Here is an 18,454-nt window from a genome sequence, read left to right on the forward strand (position 1 = left end):
GTTGTTTGGCCACTGCGGGGTGGTTTTGCTGGCTGCACACAGGTCTTCACTGTTGACCTCAACCAGTCCCTCTGGTGCCCAGGACCTTTCTTCCTCATGTGGGCCGTGCCGGAGGCCCACAGGGTGCAGTCCATCCAACAGGGCAGGCCTGACCTCCCCGGGGGTAGACTTCCTAAAGGGTGGGTTACTGGGTCTGAACCCACACTCAGTGTGAACTTGGGGCATCATACCTTATCGAACCTCACTTTTCCATCTCTAAAATGGGAACAAAACCGTCAAAATTTGGAGTCGCTATGGGGATTGAGGAAGATAGCTTAGTAGCTATCACTATGTATTGGTAGCTATTCTTATCAGAGTAGCAATAGAGCATCTACGTAGGGAAGACAAGGGAGAAGGGTGTCCTGCAGTCAGGGGCTAGGAAAGGCCTCCAGCCGGGTGGGGGACTGGGGTGTGTGGTGAGGCCGGTCCAGGGAGAGTGGTAGTTCAAGTACTTGGAACAAATGTCTGCCTTCTGTTGTGGGGCTGGGTTGGAGAGCTGTTTTTCTGTGTCGAGCTTTTCTCGCAGGATGCTGTCCCTCCAGAGCTTTGGGACCGTAACCCCCTCACTTGGCCTTCACAGCACAGAGCAGGGTCCAGGTTCGTGCAGGAGGGGCCAGCCCGTCCTTGTGTGGCCATAAGGCCGCCTTCCGCTGTCCTGTGTCCTGTCACTCCTGAAGAGGCTGCTGCAGCTCTGCGGTTGGTTGTTGGCTGTGTGTCCAATCTGGGGCTAGACTTTTGCTGAGCCACTTTTCTATTTCTGGTAACTGCACACCTGCCAGACCACACACACACACACACACACACACATACACACACACACACACACACACAGCTCCAGCAAAATACGCTAAGGAACCCGCAGGGGGAGGGTCTCTTTGACATGTGGCTTTCCATAATTTCTGAATAGTTTATAGTCTAATTCCCTCACTAAGCAAATTAAACCTTTTAAGGTAACGATCAGATGGTCTAGATAGTGGCTGTGCATGTGGACATTTGTAAGATTCAAACACACTGGTGGGACCAGGCCCACAGTCATTTGTGACAGCCTGTAATCAAGGCAGAAGCAATTACTTAGCCCAGCAGTTCCCCCCGGGGACTGGAGCCATATATCAGGCGGTGATGAGTCCAGGATTATCTGTCGGCCCGGCCCGAGCTCTCCTGGTTCAGCTGTGCGCACGGCCGCCCTCCCGAGCCGGCCCGCGGTGCAGCCCCCTGACATCTGTGGAGACCACCTCTCAGGGACTTTCCTGGCATGGAGGAAACTGTTTGGATCTACGGCTGCAGATCAGCCTGGGCGTCAGATGGCATTAGCACTGTGGAAATCGGGTTTCTGAGCGGGGGGCTCCTGGTGACGTGGGATTGGAAGATGGGGCAGTGTTCTTTCAGCCCAGGCAAAGCACCCCGGCCAGCATCGGCAAGCCTCCTCCTTGTAGCTGCCCAGACTTGGCCCGGTGTGCTCCCCGTTTGCTTCCTCACCCCCCACTCCCAGCTGTCCAGGTGCCAGGTCACTGAGATCCAATCTTCAAAAAGCCCTCTCTATCCATCCCGGCTGCCTCTGTCTTGTTGGCCGCTTTTCCTACCTTTGTACCCATGATGGCTTCCTGACTGCCGCCCTCTCCCTCCCCCGCTCCTCCATGCAGATGTCCCTTCCTGCCAGGCCCTTCTTGGGTCACACTGCTGAAACTTCCAAGCTCAGCACTCAGGGGCCCATGATCTGGCTCAACTTTATCTTCTGCTGATTTTCTGGCCAAGGTTGCACTGGGGGCCTCTTAGAGCCAGCATCTGATTTGTTACTTTGGACCCTGGGGAATTTTCCACCTCCTTGGAAGACCACTTTGGAAAGACGCCATAGACCCGTGCTATAGGTGAGCACAGCAGTTAGGCAGGGAGGACTGGATGGGGCCTCTGTCCCCCAAATGTCCTTTCCACGGCCTGGTAGTGTCTGCCACGCCACCCTACAGAGTGAGGCCCTTGGTTTTAAGGGACTTCGGGACTCAGAATCGACAAGCAACCTGCGGGTGCTCAGGAGGAGCTGACAGTATCAGTTTCAAGGATTCTTCTGAGAACGCACGTCCACACTGCATAGCGCAGCCCACGGGCCTTGTTCAGTGTGTACGTTGTGGGCCCAGAACCAGGAGTCAGGAGTGGCTTTTCTGCTTTGAAGTGAACATCCCAGGCAGGTCTTCTGCCCATGCTATTTTGGTAACAGCTGAGCTGACATCTTGGCAGAGGTTGTGTAACCCGGAGGAAGAAGAGCAGCTTAGGTGCAGGGGAAATGAAAGGGGACGGTGAGAGCAACCTTGGGCCACCCGGGTGACTGCTCCAAGACTGTCCCCATCTGTGAAAGGGGAGTAATCATACCTACCAACACAGGCTGTTGTGTGGTCAAGCTGAGATCATTCACATGAAATTATGGTGCTTATTACATGCTTGATAAGTGTTTACCAAAGTGCAGGGTACTAGGCTGGACTCATAGAGGGGGGTTGGGTCCTATATGTCCCAAATCTGCATCCAGCCGGGATGGAGAAGATTTTTGGCTAAGGAAAGGACAGTCTCTCTCTCTCTGCCTCTCCCTCTCCCTCTCCCTCTCCCTCTCCCTCTCCCTCTGTCTCTGTTCCCCCTTTCTCCCCCTCCAGTAATGGGGATGGACCCCATAGGTGCTCTTCCCCTGAGCTACATCCCCAGCCCTTTTTATTTTGAGACAGGGTTTCACTAAGTTGCCTGATGGGACTCCAATTTGTGTTCCTCCTAACTCAAGAGGTCTCTAACTTCTCCCGCTAGCTGAGCTGTGTGATCTTGGGAAAGCCACTCCCTCTTTCTGGGCCCCAGTTTCCTCATCTGTTAAATTAAAAAGCTGGATGGTTCTGAGGCTTATGTAAACATTATATCATATTAAAGCATTATATTAGAAACCCAAATAAAAAGCAGGTCATTGCAGGGCAATCCTGGTGGGCCAGGGACGTGCGTGTGATTGTGTACATTTAGCAGGGGTGGGGGAGTGGAGGATGTCCCCCTCCAAGGGCTCCAACATTCTGGGGTGTAGACTGAGGTCACACCTGGAGAAGGCTGACCGTACTTGGGCATAGCTTTTTGTGCCCATGACATGGCGGTGGCCTTAGAGTGGGCGGTGATATATGTTGGAAATATTAGTACATACAGTAACAGTAAATATCAGCAGCTTACCTGTCAAGTGTGGTGATAGATAAAAGAAATACATGTAGGGAAGTGTCAGCCAGGAGAAAAATATATGGCCTGCAGTAAATCACCACGGAGCAATTAAAGCAGAAAACCAAGTTATGCAGTATTTTGTTTCTTCAGGACAGCGTGGTTCTGTGGCAGCTCTCACACACAGCCTGGCTGGCCCCCACCGACTGCCTTTCTGCTCTGAGAAAGGGCACTGAGTTCAAATCCCAGCTCCACTGTTCTCAGCTGTGAGGCCTCCTGGCAGGTTATCCACCCTCTCTGAACCTGTTTTGTTATCTGTAAATGGGAAGACTGTATGAATCATGCCACCGGAATGGGCCACTCATTTTCACTAACACTGTCGGGAGGGGCAGGCGCTGCTGGAGGCTCTGGATTCAGCTGTGAGCAAAAGTGATGAAGACCCTGCTGTGGAGGAGCTTGTCTTCCAGAGAGGAGGACGGTAATAAGCAAACAGTAAGTGCTCAGCGGGGAAAGGAAGTGCTGGGAGAGGGTGCTCAGGGAATGCGCCCGAAGGACACCTGTAGGAGCACAAGAGTGAGCCATGCAGGGGTCTGGGGCGTGAGTGTTCCCAGCAGAGGAAGCAGAGCCCAAGCAGGCCTGCGTGCCGGGGCAGAGTGGCTGGGGCAGTGGTGGCAGTGAGGTCAGACAGTTTGGAAGTGCAGAAGTGTGGAGGGTGCTGCAGGCCATTAGAGGGGCTTCGCCTCCGATGCTGCAAGGCAGGAGTCTCTCTGGGTTTGGGGTGAGAGGGTGGGCCTCAGGGCCACCATGCGGTGAGGCAGTGTGGCAGGGTTCGCTGTCCCTGAGTGGTGGCGGCCCCCTGAACCAGGGAGGCGGCACAGGAGATGTAGGAAGCAGCCAGACACTTGACATAATTTGGGGGCGAATCAGCAGAATTTGCTGATAGGTCAGATTTGCTGATTGCTCAGCTTTTGGCCTGAGCAGTTGGAAGAATTGAAATCGCCATGGCCTGAGATGGGCAGATTGTAGGCGAGGACCAGGAGTGGGGGTCTGGGTGTCGGGAGGGCGCCGAGGCACCATGGGACCGGCCGGCTGGGGCTCAGGGCTCTGGGCTGGAGGAGGAGGGAGAGCCCCGGGAGCGGGCTCTGTGGGGAAGAGGTGAGTGGGGGGCTCATTCAGGGGAGCTGGATTCTGAGGCTGAGTGAGCTTGGTGCTCTGGGAAGGGGGCGGAGCTTGCTGGACGGTAGGGCGGGGTGGTGCTGACTCTGGACTTGGTGACAGCGTGGACAGGTGGCCTGGTCAAGATACTAATTGGCTGGACAGAGGAGAAACCGGGGTGCAGGGCCATCGGCAGTCTCACTTGGGGAACTTTTGAGAAGCACTCTTTTAAAGGCAGTAGTGAAAGGGGTGGTAGGTGGGGAAGTGAGGTGAAGGGTTTTTTGGTGTTTAAGTGTGCAGAAACAAGAGCCTGCGTGTGCAGATGGGATCTAATAGAGGGCAAATGAGTAATGTGGAGGGCCAGGGGGCAGCAGCTGGAGGGCCGTTACCAGGTGCCCTGTGCGCAGGTGGATGTGAGGCCTGAGCGGGGCGGGCTGTCTACCTGCAGGGAGCCAGGCCCTCAGCTAGCATGACAGTGCGCAGGCAGCACGGCAGTCCCTCTGTCCAGAGTGCTCGTTTGTCCGGGGACTAGGAAACAGCAGCGCCGCCGGCTGAGAATGAGGATGAAGCTGGAGAGAAGGGTTTGGGAGGTGGAGAGGGAACCCACTGTGCTTTCCAGGGCCCTCCTGAGGCACACAGATTGTTAAAGGGAGCCTGGCCAGGGTGGTGTCAGGCGCAGGTGCAGAGGTGGAGAAGGCAGAGGGTTGAGACGGCAGGAGAGGGGAGGCGGCAAGGGAAGGATCAGTGGCCCATGGAGTCCTGGCTCGGACGGAGGGGAGCGAGGGCACCAGGGGCGTGAAGGATGGTGGCGGGCACAGTGCGAGCCATGGGACTCAGGGTGTGGAGGACTTGTCGAGGGTGCTGCTGAAACAGCAAGTGGTGACCCACAGAGGAGGACCGGAGGACCTCGTGGAGGTGTGGCAGTTACTGGGCCCAGCAAGGTCTTGGGGATCCCATTGGAGCGTGTGGCTGAGGGGCGGGGCGGGGGTGTGGCCTTCAGGAGAAGAGGTCAGAGAACTGAGGGGGTGGGCCGAGAGGACGGTCTGTGAGGTACTGAAGTCATCCAGGGTTACGCAGGAGTGACGGTGAGCCGGGAGCTGGAGTGACCAAGGATTGAATGCGGTGAAGCTGGGGCGGCAGTGGGGCCAGGGACAGCGTGGTGGGGCTGGGCCGAGGGTCTGATGGTGAGGATGCAGTGGGATCGTGTGTGCACAGGGCCCCGTGCAGGACGCGCAGGAGGCACTTGGTGAATGGGAGCTTGGTGACCTTCATTAGTCACCTGTCAGCGACCACAACATGATCGTGGGAGAACACTTCAAATCAAGGACGTACCAGACACTGTGCTGTGGGATTCATGTGCCCTTGGTTCTAGAAGGCTCTCTGCCTGCAGGGTCGTCCTGTTGCTTTTGTACAGGAATCAGACACCCTCACCCTGCACTGGGGAGTGACCTGGGCCACCTGTCAAGAGCAGCAGGGGTGGACAGATGCAGAGACGGGAACCCAGGCCAAATACTGGCGCAGAGGCTGGGACAAGGACAGAAGGCTCGGCCCTCCTGAGGCGGCCTCTGACAGTTGGCTGTGATGGCCTGGCACTTCCGGGCCCCTCACCTGTGTACCGGGAGGCTGAGGCAGGAGTACCACAAGTTTGAGCCTACTCAACAACTTAGTGAGACCTTGTCTCAAAGAAAAGAGGGGACTGCACTGAGGCTATAGCTCAGTGTGAGCTCAGTGTGAAGGCCCTGGGTTCAATCCCAGTGCTGCCAAAAAAACCAAAAAAGCATCAGATCTCTCCGAGCTTCAGTTTCTTGTCAGTGACACTCACTTTCCAGGTTGCCACCAGAGAGATGATTGTGGCATGAATATGATGATGACAGCAAAGAGGGATGCAAAGTTTGGTGTGCTATAAACCTCGGGCCTTGTTTTAATGTGGGGCTCAATTCCCTTCTTCGAACAGCTTTTGACAGAAGCTGCCATTATGACGTTGAGAACCGATCCTTCCCTGCCTCCTCATGCACGCGGTTTAAAGAGTAGTTTACTAACTCACTCATTCACTCACTGGGCCTTTGCTGCTTGCCTTCTGTGTGCTGGGCAGGACTGGAGAGAATTTCCAGTGGCGTTGGTCAGGAGACTAGCACAGTGGGAGCTCTTGGCAAGTTCCTCCTTGCATTTTCCTTCTCATTTTGGACCAGCTCCAGCTGCTGTCCCCGGGAGTCTGGCTGTCCCGGAGTCCTGGCCAGGCAGGGCTGGCCAGCAAGAATGTATTTCTGCAGAGCAAGGCTAGAGTGCATGGTGCACCCAAGCAGGCTGGGCTCTGCACACAGTAGGTGCTTGGTGATGCCGTCGAGGGGCTGCTGCCTGGAACGTCTCTTGGAAACCATCAGCCCCTCTTCCCTCAAGCCCAGCACCCTTCAGATTTGATGAGAATGGTTAGACTACTGGTTCTGTGTGCAGCAACCAGTTTCACAGCTTTATGCCCTTTCGGGCCCAGGGATCCCCCGTCACAGACTGTTGCAGAGCGTGCAGGCCTTTCTCATCTGATCTAAGACCGGAAAATCAGGGACAGTGTCTTCAACGGTACCCGCCCGACATACGCACTAGACAGCCCCTTTATTCTGGGGTCACTCAACACTGGGCCAGGCCAGGGAGCCCTGGAGGCTCCTTAGCAAGGGTCCTATTGGCTGTGCTCCAGGAGATAAAGGTAATGAGGAGCAACTTCCACTTACCATCGTATAAATCCCACAATCAGGAAAATTGCTTCAATTGCTAAAAAATGCTTGTGGGAAAGTCCATTTATTTTTCATTTTTCTTGTGCACTTGCCACCCTTTTGCATGAATCACTGTCGGTCTGTAGATTAAATTTATACCCCCGTTATCTTTCATGTCTCTGGTGCTCTGGTGTCAACTGGGCTTCTGGCTACTGCAAACTCTTCCTGCTTTTTAGAGGTGACAGTGATGTGGCCTTCTGGAGGGAGAGACCGCTGGGGGTCTCTGCTCTGTTCCCAGGTCTCCCTTCAACCTTCCTCTCCTCAGGTCTCAGCTCCATTGTGTGGGCCACCAAGGTAGGATTTTGCCTTTGGGAAAATCCAGATCTTCCCTGGAGCCAGTTCCGCCCCCAGCTTCTTCAGGAAAGGATTTGGACCCAGTGTCTGGATGTAGGTGATTTCTTGGGAGGGGCGGATTGTGGCAGAAGCATTGTTTCACTTAACATCAGCTTTGTGGACTGGCTGGGATGGGATTATAAGAACCACAGGCCTTTGAACATGGCACTCTCCAGCAACACAGACGCAGGCTTTATCTCTGTTCCCCAAACGCACGCACATTCTCATTCTCAGGGAATAGAGCAGGGTGCCTGCCTGTCTTTCCTTTATTACTGGTGATGCGGTGAGACTGCTTTGTGGCAGAAGCTTGGTTCCCACCTGTGTTCTGGGAGGGGTGGAGTAGTGCAGAGCTCCACATCCACTTTGCTCTCCACTCTCAGGTTGAGCCATTTCTGTGCATATCCTCGGAGACCGTGGTTCTCTATTCATTGATTTCATTATTTAACAAATACTGGCTTTTCTGGCTCCTGGATCCCTTTGAAAATCGTAGGAAAGCCCAGGCCCTCAAGCCCAAGAAAGTGTGTGTGGGGGTGGGTGGAGGTCACAAAGCCCATCCTGAATTTCAGGCCTTGGAACTCCCAATTCCGGCTCTGAGGGGCCTGGATCAGTCCCTACCTCCAAACTAAAAGGCATTCCAGGAATTCGGAAGCCTGGGGCCTTCTAAAGCCTAGTCTCAGCCCCTCACACCCTGATACCTTTCTTGTAATAATCTCAGAAGAGCAGGCCCCCAGCCACGCCCCTGGCTCTCAGAGAGATCCCCCACTTCTGTCCAGGACAGCACGTCGCTGCGGCGGGGGTGCCTCTGAAGCTGCAGCTGGCCATGCTTGTTGCAGGCCCCTGCAGCCCCTCCGCAGGTATCATTACTGCATAAGAGACCCATCATTCTGCATTAATCTGGGATTCATCATGATAGCCATGACCATAATTAATTTATTTGGTATTAATGTGGATGAAATATGTACTGTCCTTTCAGGGGAAATCAGGCTGCCTATAAGCATTAGTTAAAAGGACCATTAAAATCAAACCTTCCCCAGATCCATTAGGCGAAGTCTTTCATCCTGAAGAAGATAAAGTTCTGCTGTGTGAAGTGTCATGAATAATTAGGTTGATTGCTGTTTTAAACTCTGCCCCTGCTTCCCCGGCCCCTCCCGCCGCCTTCCTGGAGCGGGGAAGGCTCACCTGTGGCAGGCATCCTCTCCACTGCCCGTGTCTTTGCTGGACCCCAGATTTCCCCCCTGCTCTAGGACGGCTGGCATGGCTCCGTGTATCTTCAAGGACCAGACCGACAGTTCTCTCCCTGTGCCTGTCTGTTGCTCCTCCCTCCCAGCCCTGGCACAGGGTAACGGTGTGGAGCTTCCTGTTGCCTTGGTGCCTCTCCAGAAAGGGGCAGAGCAGGGAGAAGTCAAGCGGCACTGTCCAAACTGAGATCTACACACTCTTTACCCTGGAGAATCTATGGGGCTTGACAGTGTAGCTTCCTGGGCCCACTTGGGACACTGCATCCAGGGCTGTGCACAGGAGGGCACTGGCTTTTGTGTGTGGCCAACGGCGGGGCCGGAGAGCCCTCCGCTGACAAAGGGGTTTTCTCCAGAGCACCGGTGCGAATGCAGATACATACTGTTGCCTGGCCACGCAGGACCTCCTGTGAAGAGGTGGGCCGCTGGGTGCTTGATACGCGCTTCCTCGAGAGCCTGGTCCCCCAGGAGTCACCATAAAGATGAGGAAGCCCCCCAAACCCAGTACCCCCACCCCCGCCCTAATCCTTTTCTGCTGCCCTGGCAGACGCTTCGGCACGAAATGCACAGCCTGCCAGCAGGGCATCCCCCCGACCCAGGTGGTCCGCAAGGCCCAGGACTTCGTCTACCACCTGCACTGCTTTGCCTGCATCATCTGCAACCGGCAGTTGGCCACAGGGGACGAGTTCTACCTCATGGAGGACGGGCGGCTAGTGTGCAAGGAAGACTACGAGACAGCCAAGCAAAATGGTAAGCAGCACAGCCCCGCAGGTCCCCCTCCAGGCCTTCGTCCAGGCCATGCGCTTGGCCTGAGGTGCCCTTCTCTCACAGTCCCACCCCTCTCTCTGAGCGTCCTCCCCAGAGAGGCCTTCCCAAAAGACCCCGGTTAGAGTTAATTCTGGACATGCCCAACCCACCAGCATTTGCTGCTTTACTGAAGCTTTAATCAAGCTGTGGTTCTGAGAGTGGGCCTGTCTCCCGTGCCACATGGTGGGCTTGTCGTCTTGGTAGCTGCTTGCCTGGGTTGGGGAGTGCTGAGGGTCAGCTGGGAGCTTGGTCCACAGTGGCTGCTTCTGAGCTTTGCATGTCAGGGTGCACATTTACCTCAGCACCTCCATGCCTCAGAAGCTGCAGTGAGTGAGAGGCCAGCCCTAGCCCGTGTCACCCTTCCAAGGACAACTGTTTCTCTGAGTTGTTTCTGAGCTCCCTTGAGAGTGTGGGTTTCTCTAGGCCAGGGACTTAAGGGTCTGGCTCCTGAGGTTTCTGACAGCCTCACTTGATATAGAGCAAGCACCTGATAAGTCTGCTGAGGGAAGAGGAGGAAGAGGTAGCTATGTATGGGGAAGACCCCTGCTCAGCCTTGTCACTGTGCCTCTCTCTGCCTCAGGGCCTTTGCCTGCACTGCTGTAGGGAGCTCCTGGCTCAGGCAGAGGCTTGGGTCAGGGAAGCCTTTAGTAGCCACACCTGGAAACCTGCCTTAGCTGGCAGCCAGGGTGGCTGCTGCTTTTGCTGTCCGTGCTGTGATCTTGGGCAGGCGGGGTCTGTCCACGAGCCACTGTGCTCCCCTCAGCAAGGCTGAGCTGGCTGTCCCTCCTGCAGCCCCACCCCTAGCTCCTCACCCATAGGTGGACCCTTGGGGGGAAGATCTGAATTTGGGATTTGGCCAAACCAAAGCTAGAAATCTCAGAATCATGAACTCATGAAAGATCAAGATCCTTTTACTAGAATTTTTATCAACTCAGGGTGTTACTGTGGAAAGCAGTTATTGTTGAAAGCTGTGGACTTGGAAGGAAGGAAAGAAGATAAGAAGGAAGGAAGGAAGGAAAAGGGAAAAGAGAAAGAAAGAAAGAAAGAAAGAAAGAAAGAAAGAAAGAAAGAAAGAAATAGAAAGAAAGAAGGAAAGAAAGAAATAGAAAGAAAGAAGGAAAGAAAGAAAGGAAGAAAGGGCACCAACAATTTTCTGTGTCTCCCTCCAGATCTTTCCTGGGCTCACACGCTATATATCCAAACAATACATGGGAAATTAGTTTTTTGCTTAATAATAGATGCATCATTAAATAAGGGGTTTGTGGTGAAGAGGCAGAGGTAATTTGCAGGGGCCCTTCTGGTGATCGAGCTGGGCCAAGCTTGGCTTTGCCAGGAGGCAGAAAGGGGCAGGGATGCCTATGGCAGGGGCTTCCTCACTCTTTGGGGACCTCCTTTCCCACCATCTCCACAGCGCTGTCCTTTCCAGGTAGATAGAAGACCTGGTCTTCTTCCTCCAGAGACCTGCAGCCTCTGCAGACCCATCCCAAGGCTCTTCGCCTCCATGTACTTGTCTGCTCTGGCCCCCGATAACTCCATGCTGTTGCCCTGGAGTCCACTAGCATGTCACAGGAGAGTTGGTGGCTTCTTAGAGATAAGCCGTCAGTGCAGATGGACTCAGTGATAACAAGATCCCTTTGGAACTTTGACGCTCTTCACCAGAGAGCACCAAGGCACTGCCTCTCCTGGGGCCGTGCTGTTTCTCACTGTCAGAGACCCTGGGCTCAGGATCTTCTTATGCTGTAGTTGACGACAGACAAGAGAGACCCAGACGGAGACTGGTCATAATCTGGATGGGACGGCAAGAATGACGTCGTGGGGTTCATAATTTCCTGAGAGTACTCGCCCAATAGCTGACCTCTGTAGGGCCATGGAGGACACTGGATTGAGCAGCAGAAACTGGCTGGCTATCCCCACAAACTTGATGCTCCTTGGGGCAATTTGGTGATTGGCTGAGTCTGAGCTACTTGGCTAAATGTGGTGGATAACAGCTGGGCACACAGGGCTTTTTCTTGAGGTTGGAGCAGGATGAGGCTTGTGAATGGGATGTTAAATAAGAGTGAGACCCATGTGGAAGAGACACGCACACAGAGAGGTGATGTGCCCTACAGCAGCTGAAGGCACCTGACATGTTCCCTGGGCTTCCCCTGCTGTGGTCGGAGTGACCCTGGTTGCAACAGGGGACATTTATCTATAGGGTGCTTGACTGTCTTTTAACTTGGTTTAATCTCTCCTTGCTACCCTAAACCTTCCTCAGTCTTATCATTCCCTCCTGAGTTCAACAAAGGATCTAATACGAGCTATTTCGCTCCTTCATGTGAATGATTTTGTTCATTTGTTCTATCTCCTTGGCTATCTGCATTTTCAATAGAATGAGGTTGGATTTTAATGCCAGGGACAAGTTCTAGGAGACTTTGCATAATTCAAAACTAACACATGTTAAGGCTAATTTTCCCACAGGAATTAATGTAAAAAAGTAGAGGGGGGGATGTATCCTGCTAGCACACAAATCCATAACCGGTGAAGTGCATCTTTGCCTTAATGCTACTTTTTATTTTCTCAGCATTAGCTCTGTACCTTGCTGAATGCTCTTTCCTAAATTAACAGCCCGGAGTATCATGGTCTTGCTTGGCCTTCCTTATAGTGTTTTATCACATTTAACTTCCGCACCAAAGTTATTGATTTTTGGGTACATTTTTCAGCACAAGCACTGCCACCGCTACTTAATGAATACTTGGATGACATTGTTATAGGGTATAAAAAAGATCTTAAATTATAATAACAGTGAATGTTAAAATAACAGCATAATAGTCCCCATAATCACAAGAAGAAAGTCTTGTACACATGAGCAGTGATGCAGTACCTAAGGGCCACCAACCAGAGTGACAGGTACTACCCCAGGGGCATTGTCACCTGGCTGTGGGTGACAATAATTTCTAATTCACTGGGCAAATTGATGATTCTCCATCAATTAAAGCTTTTTTGAGATAGGGTCTTTCTATATTGCCTAAGCTGGTCCCAAATTCCTGGGCTCAACCGATCCTTCTAACTCAGTGATCTGAACAGTTGGGGTGGCGGGTGTACAGTACCGCACCTGCCAGCACTCGGGAGGCTGAGGCAGGAGGATTGTTGTGCGTTTGAGGCCAGCCCGGGCTACAAAGTGAGCTCAAGGCCAGCCTGAACTGCATAGCGAGACCCTGTCTCAAATAGACAAAAAACAAAACAAAACAAAGCAAAAAACCCAATACTGCACCTGGCTCACATTTTTTTATAGTTTTCTTTCTTTCTTTCTTTCTTTCTTTCTTTCTTTCTTTCTTTCTTTCTTTCTTTCTTTCTTTCTTTCTTTCTTTTTTTCTATACTGGGGAGTGAACCAAAGAACTTCCCACTGAGCTACATCCCCAGCCCTTTTTCTTTTCTTTTCTTTCTCTTTATTTTTTATTTTGATATAGGGTCTTGGTAAGATTCTGAGTTGCCCAGTGTGGTCTCAAACTTGTGATCCTGCCTCATCCTCTCAGAGTGCTGAGATTACAGGCATGCACCACTCTGCCCTCCATGATAGTTTTGTTATTTAAAATTTTATACATAAAGCCTGTATATGTATTAAAACTACATCATTTCATGTTTGCATAATTCAACTTTGGATCAAATAGTGTCATGCTGTAAACTCTATAAATATGGGCAGAAGGGACTGCCTCCTCCTAGGAGAAGTTGAAGCATGTTGGAGGGCTTTCTGTCTTCACATTGCTCTATAAGCACTTGCTGAAAGGCTCTGGACGCCCCTGATCCAGGGGACTCCAGGGAGGGAGTGGGTTGAGAACAGTCTGGGATGACCGTGGCTGTGCTGGAGGAGGAAACAGCGCAGGCAGAGAGGACACGGGGCCTCTACCCTGTGCCATGTGCGTGCGTGTAGTGTGGCCCGAACAGCGCAGCTGTGGGGTTCCTAGAGCACGCTGTCCTTGAGGGGCAGGCAGTGTGGCCCCAGCCTTCAGAGGGGCAAGGTTGCTCACCTCGCCCCTCACCCACCAAGAAGGTGGAACCCGGGTCTTCTGACTCCAAAAATTCTGAGAATTAAATGCATGCAACGCTTGCAGTTCACCCCCGTGTACAGTATGTGTTTACTTCACTTTGGTCAGTTGACCCTTCCAGCCCTGGGAATGACTCTCGAGGATGTCCAAGCAGAGTGTTTGCCATGACAGGAGGTGTATGGGACTGCTCACATTCAGGCTGATGAAAGGCCTCCAAGAGGCTGGGCTGCCCCAGAAGGCAGAGGCTGGAGCCGAGGACAATGGGCTTCTGTGAAAGGCTGCACTGCAAGAGTGGGGTCCCCTTGGGGCGGGGACCGTTCCTCCCCTGCCCTGTGCAGAGCAGGTGTGCTTAGCAGGGAAGGAAGGGGAGTGGGCGGAGACCCAGCTGTTTCCGATGGGTTGACCCCAGGAAGGTGGTTTTCACTGCAGATGACTCTGAGGCAGGAGCAAAGCGGCCACGGACCACCATCACAGCGAAGCAGCTGGAGACGTTAAAGAACGCCTACAAGAACTCTCCCAAGCCTGCCCGTCATGTGAGGGAGCAGCTGTCCTCTGAGACAGGCCTGGACATGAGGGTTGTACAGGTGAGATGCTGGTACTTCTTTGCTCTCCAGGGAGCTGGGCCTCTAGCAGAAAGGGATGATATTCAGAGCCAGGGCCCTGTATCTCTGCCCTCTACCTTGGGGAGGATTGGGGAGCATGAGTGACAGTCACCCGGTGAATGGCATCACTGAGCGCCCAGGGCATGTGCCAGAATCCAGAGGCAGAGTTCTGAGGCCCAGGTTTGGGTGTCCTGCACTCTCCTGAGGCCCTAGGCCCTTCCCAGGTACCTGCCTTGGGAGTCCTGGAGGTTTGTGGCTTGTGGCAGGCGCCCCTTGAGTGTGTCCCTTGTGCTTTGTGGCAGGTTTGGTTTCAGAACAGAAGGGCCAAGGAGAAACGCCTGAAGAAGGACGCAGGGCGGCATCGCTGGGGGCAGTTCTACAAGAGCGTCAAGAGGAGCCGCGGAGGCAGCAAGCAGGAGAAAGAGAGCTCTGCAGAGGACTGTGGGGTTAGTGACAGTGAGCTGAGCTTCCGAGGTGAGCTGGGCTGGAGGGGTGAAGCCGAGTCTCAAGCAGAGTCCCCTGGGGAACAGTAACCCCTGGCAGGCAGGAGTTTTCTTTCTTGAGGCCTTGTCAACTCCCTCCCTGAGCAGAGGCGTTGCCCCAAGACTTGCAGTGAGGTGCGTGTGCGGGGTGGGAGGTGTTAGTGGCCCTTTGTGGTGGGACCAGGAGTAGAAAATGAGAGTGCTGTTGCTTAGATATAAAAGCTGGGTTCCCTGGGATGTGGCTGTCCCCCGGCCCTGGTGCTTCCCTTCTTCTTCTGCCAGCAGAGTGCCCTCACCAGCCCGTGTGGCTGTGAACACAGGCCTCTTCCCCCAGCCCTGCTCCTGTACTTCTTCCCTTTGTGGGGAATTGGCCTCCTCCCATGATCCCCTAGAATGACCTGTTGGTCCCCCCTGTCCTGGGAAGACAGTACTGTAAGTGCACATGAGATGGAGAACTTGCTGTTTCTGAGCTCCCTTAGCCCACCCCTCCCTCCATCCTGTCCCCCGCACACAGCTTTGCAGCATGCGCTATATTTAAATTTATGCATCAGCAACACTGCAAATTACTACCTCTGTGGATCTTCAGATTGTTTGCAAACGACCACAATTCTTCTCAGTTACCGAGTCCTCAAATACGGAAGGTATTCTGTTGGGGGAAGGGAAGAGTACTGAACTAGGGATCAGAAACCTGGTTTCCAGTGTGGCTCTATCAAGTGATTGGTGTCTTGTGAGCCTCACTCTCCCCATCCGCCAATGGGAATTCCACCCCCTTGCCCGTTTCACAGAGTTGTCATGGGGACTGGTGACTACAACTCCCTGTGGATGTGCTTGGGAAAGCTCAGCACATTTGTACACGTGGGAGGCCGTGGCCTGTGGCTCCCACAGAGGGCCCTTGTTATAGTGCGGCTGAGGCCTCACCTTCCTGCTCCCTTTGAAGGCCATGAGCTCCCCACTGTCTTTATTTTCATGGGGGAATGGGGACTCAGAAGCATGGGTGTTGATGTAGGAAGGGAGGATTTGTATAGGAATGGATGCATGGGCCATGGTAGAAACACAGAAAGCAGCCTGTGGGACAGAGGAGTATGACGCCCTGTGAGGGCTGAGCTCAGCCCAGAGATCTGTGGAGCCCAAAGATCAGTCTCCTCAGAACACAGGGGCCCCAAGGAGGGTCCAAGAGCCTTCTGCTCACTTCCTGGGCCTCTTAATAGGATCGGGAAAGACATTTAATCTCATTGTAGCTGTCTAAATCCATAGCTGAAATAGCTAGAATTGTTAAATCTCATTTTGTAGCTCATTTCTGTTGGGTGCAGGTGGGTCCCACATTAACATAGCATTGGCTGTCCTCAACGATAAACCACCCTTTATTTCTTAAGACTAAAATTGCTCAACTCTGTTGGAGAGCTGAATTCTTTCATGTGGCAAAGATCTCACTAGTTCCCCTCAATGAAAGTCTTCAAAAAACAAGGGGGAGGGTTTATTGGCCTTAATCAAGTTATTCTTTGTCCTGTATGAAGAACTTACTAGAGAAACCAAAGCCTTTGATATTGAACCTCTTTTCCAGGTAGAACAGAAGGATTCTGTACACATTTTTAAGAGTGGTCCTCAGCTATCCTTGCTATATAGGCTACTGGATTCCCAACCGAGCACGTTTCTTAGGCTGAAAGCTTTCAGAATAAATCTTGCCAGCAAGTAGTTTCCATTTGTGATAGCACAACCCACCAAACCTTGGGGATTGGTACTCCTGAGTGTAGCCTAAGTATCTTAGTACATGAACCACACAAGACCACAAAGCTCCCCAGACATCTTCCTCCCTTTCTGGGACCTGGGAATTTAGTCTTTGCAGGTGTCTCTTCTGTTTTTTGCCTTGACTCAGGTTGGTCTCTGGGTATCAGACTGACATATTGGTGGCTGACCTGTGCTTGGCAGGAAGGCGGCTGATGCTTTTGGGCATCTTTCCTGGTCATGTGTATTCCTAGGTTGTGAAGAGCAGGGACCACTACAGTCCTGGCAGCTGACAATAAATCTCCATTCTTTTGTCCACAGAGGATCAAATTCTCTCTGAACTTGGCCACACCACTAGGATTTATGGCAACGTGGGGGACATTACAGGCGGACAGTTAATGAATGGGAGCTTCTCCATGGATGGGACAGGACAATCCTATCAGGACTTGAGGGATGGGAGCCCCTATGGGATCCCCCAGTCTCCATCCTCTATATCGTCCCTGCCATCCCACGCTCCTTTGCTGAATGGGCTGGATTACCCGGTGGACAGTAATTTGGGCATCATTGCGCATGCGGGGCAGGGAGTAAACCAGACGCTGAGAGCCATGGCCGGGGGACCCACCTCTGACATCTCCACAGGAAGCAGTGTAGGCTATCCCGACTTTCCAACTAGCCCAGCCTCTTGGCTCGATGAAATGGATCATCCTCCTTTTTAAACTTCTCTCCTCCCATCCTACCTGTCCTGGCTTGAAAGAATATCTTCAAGGATCAAAAGAGACTCGGCTCTTAAGGATCAAAGGTGCACCAATGTGAATTTCCATTATTTTCAATGGAAGTCCTCTGATGATTTCTAGAAGCTGTGAAACCACATTAGGGCATTGCTTTCTTGGGAGGCGGAGGGAGAGCAGCCTCATCTCACACATAGCACAGGGATGGACAGCCTAGAGCTCTAGGGATGCTGACTTCTTAGCTCTTTCCCCTCCCACCCTGCTTAGAGGCTTCCGCTGCTTGTGCTTTCGTGACACGAGGCGACTGTGACCGGCCACCGTGGCCCTGGGATCCCTGCTCCAGCTGCTGTGTCTCACACAATGCCTCCCAAACCACTGCTCTCACCGGAGCCGAGATTCCTGAGGTAGAGGCATCACAGCCCTTGAGTATAATAAAAGGATTTCTGGACCAACTTGATTAAACCCTGATTTTCAGACTTAAAATCAGTTATTAAGGGTTGGTGAAAATGTTGATGGCCGCAGCTTGACACTAAAACCAGGTCCCCTCCCTTTTTGTTTGTTGTTGTGAAAATAAGACTTCTTTTTTTACTCAGAAGTACAGATCAGAGAGTATTTATCAGTTTGGTTTTTTAAGAAATCCCATCTGTATCACTGAATCCCTGACAGCAAGAAGTGGTTTTCATTACAGGTGACTCTTGAGGCCGAAGCTGAGAGGCCCTGGACCTGCACAGGCTGGCCGATGGTGCACAGTGTGCCTTTAAATTTGTATTGTTACCTCCCGCAGATAGGGTGTGGGCTACAAAATGATCAAAGCTAGACCACGGAGAGCAGCACGACAATCAGTGACAACGTCTGTAGACACATTTGGATGCTAAGCATGCAGTCTGTTTAGCCTCCGTGGCAGATGCCAGTCTCCCAGTGATCCCTACCTTTTGGGGGATAAACTGAAATTTGGAGTCTGCTTTGAGGGAATTGGTTTAGATGAGCTTTGGAGTCTATTCCTCCTCCCTCTCAAAAGTGAGACTGTCCTCTGCTGCACCAGTTGACTCAGTTGGAGGGCAATCTTGGTCGCTTCCAGGAACCAGCAATATTTTTTGGCTGAGTTTGGTTGGGAGGAATAATTTAGGGAGCAGCCTTAAAATTGTCAAAAGGGTTCCAAATGGTCCTTGGGCTGCAACTCTGTGGGCTGCTGGCTGGACCCGTGCCATGCTTTGGGCTCCAGGCTGCACTCAAAAAGCCAGAGTTCCCTGGCCACTGGGGTGTAGGGACTCCCTCCGTGTCGCTAAGCCTGCAAGACAAGGCCAGTCCCTGCTTTATGAGCTGCCACTCTGCAACAGGCTGCATTTCTGTGCCGTCACGATGCTCTCTTGAGAATTCCACATCTCCAGTTTGCAGCTA

General features: G+C 52.7%; 1 protein-coding gene across 1 annotated transcript; it reads left to right on the forward strand.

Moving 5' to 3' along the window:
- Positions 1-4,279: 4,279 nt before the first annotated feature.
- Lhx4 (LIM homeobox 4) lies at positions 4,280-17,497 on the forward strand. The gene is made up of 6 exons (XM_013503151.1): positions 4,280-4,359; positions 7,390-7,515; positions 9,240-9,442; positions 13,952-14,106; positions 14,427-14,598; positions 16,650-17,497. Exons 1-6 carry the CDS (start codon positions 4,280-4,282, stop codon positions 17,042-17,044), a joined length of 1,131 nt encoding a protein of 376 aa, XP_013358605.1. The 3' UTR covers positions 17,045-17,497.
- Positions 17,498-18,454: the final 957 nt, after the last annotated feature.

Source organism: Chinchilla lanigera, unplaced genomic scaffold (assembly GCF_000276665.1).
Source record: "Chinchilla lanigera isolate Chin_1 unplaced genomic scaffold, ChiLan1.0 scaffold00005, whole genome shotgun sequence".
Lineage (NCBI taxonomy): Eukaryota > Metazoa > Chordata > Mammalia > Rodentia > Chinchillidae > Chinchilla > Chinchilla lanigera.

What these genes read in the sequence shown, in the direction of transcription:
- Lhx4 (XM_013503151.1), top strand. Translation starts at nt 4,280, where the DNA reads ATGGGACCGGCCGGCTGGGGCTCAGGGCTCTGGGCTGGAGGAGGAGGG. An exon ending in TGGACATGAGGGTTGTACAG is followed by an intron (nt 14,107 to 14,426) that starts GTGAGATGCTGG and finishes GCTTTGTGGCAG; the next exon opens with GTTTGGTTTCAGAACAGAAG. An exon ending in CAGTGAGCTGAGCTTCCGAG is followed by an intron (nt 14,599 to 16,649) that starts GTGAGCTGGGCT and finishes TTTTGTCCACAG; the next exon opens with AGGATCAAATTCTCTCTGAA.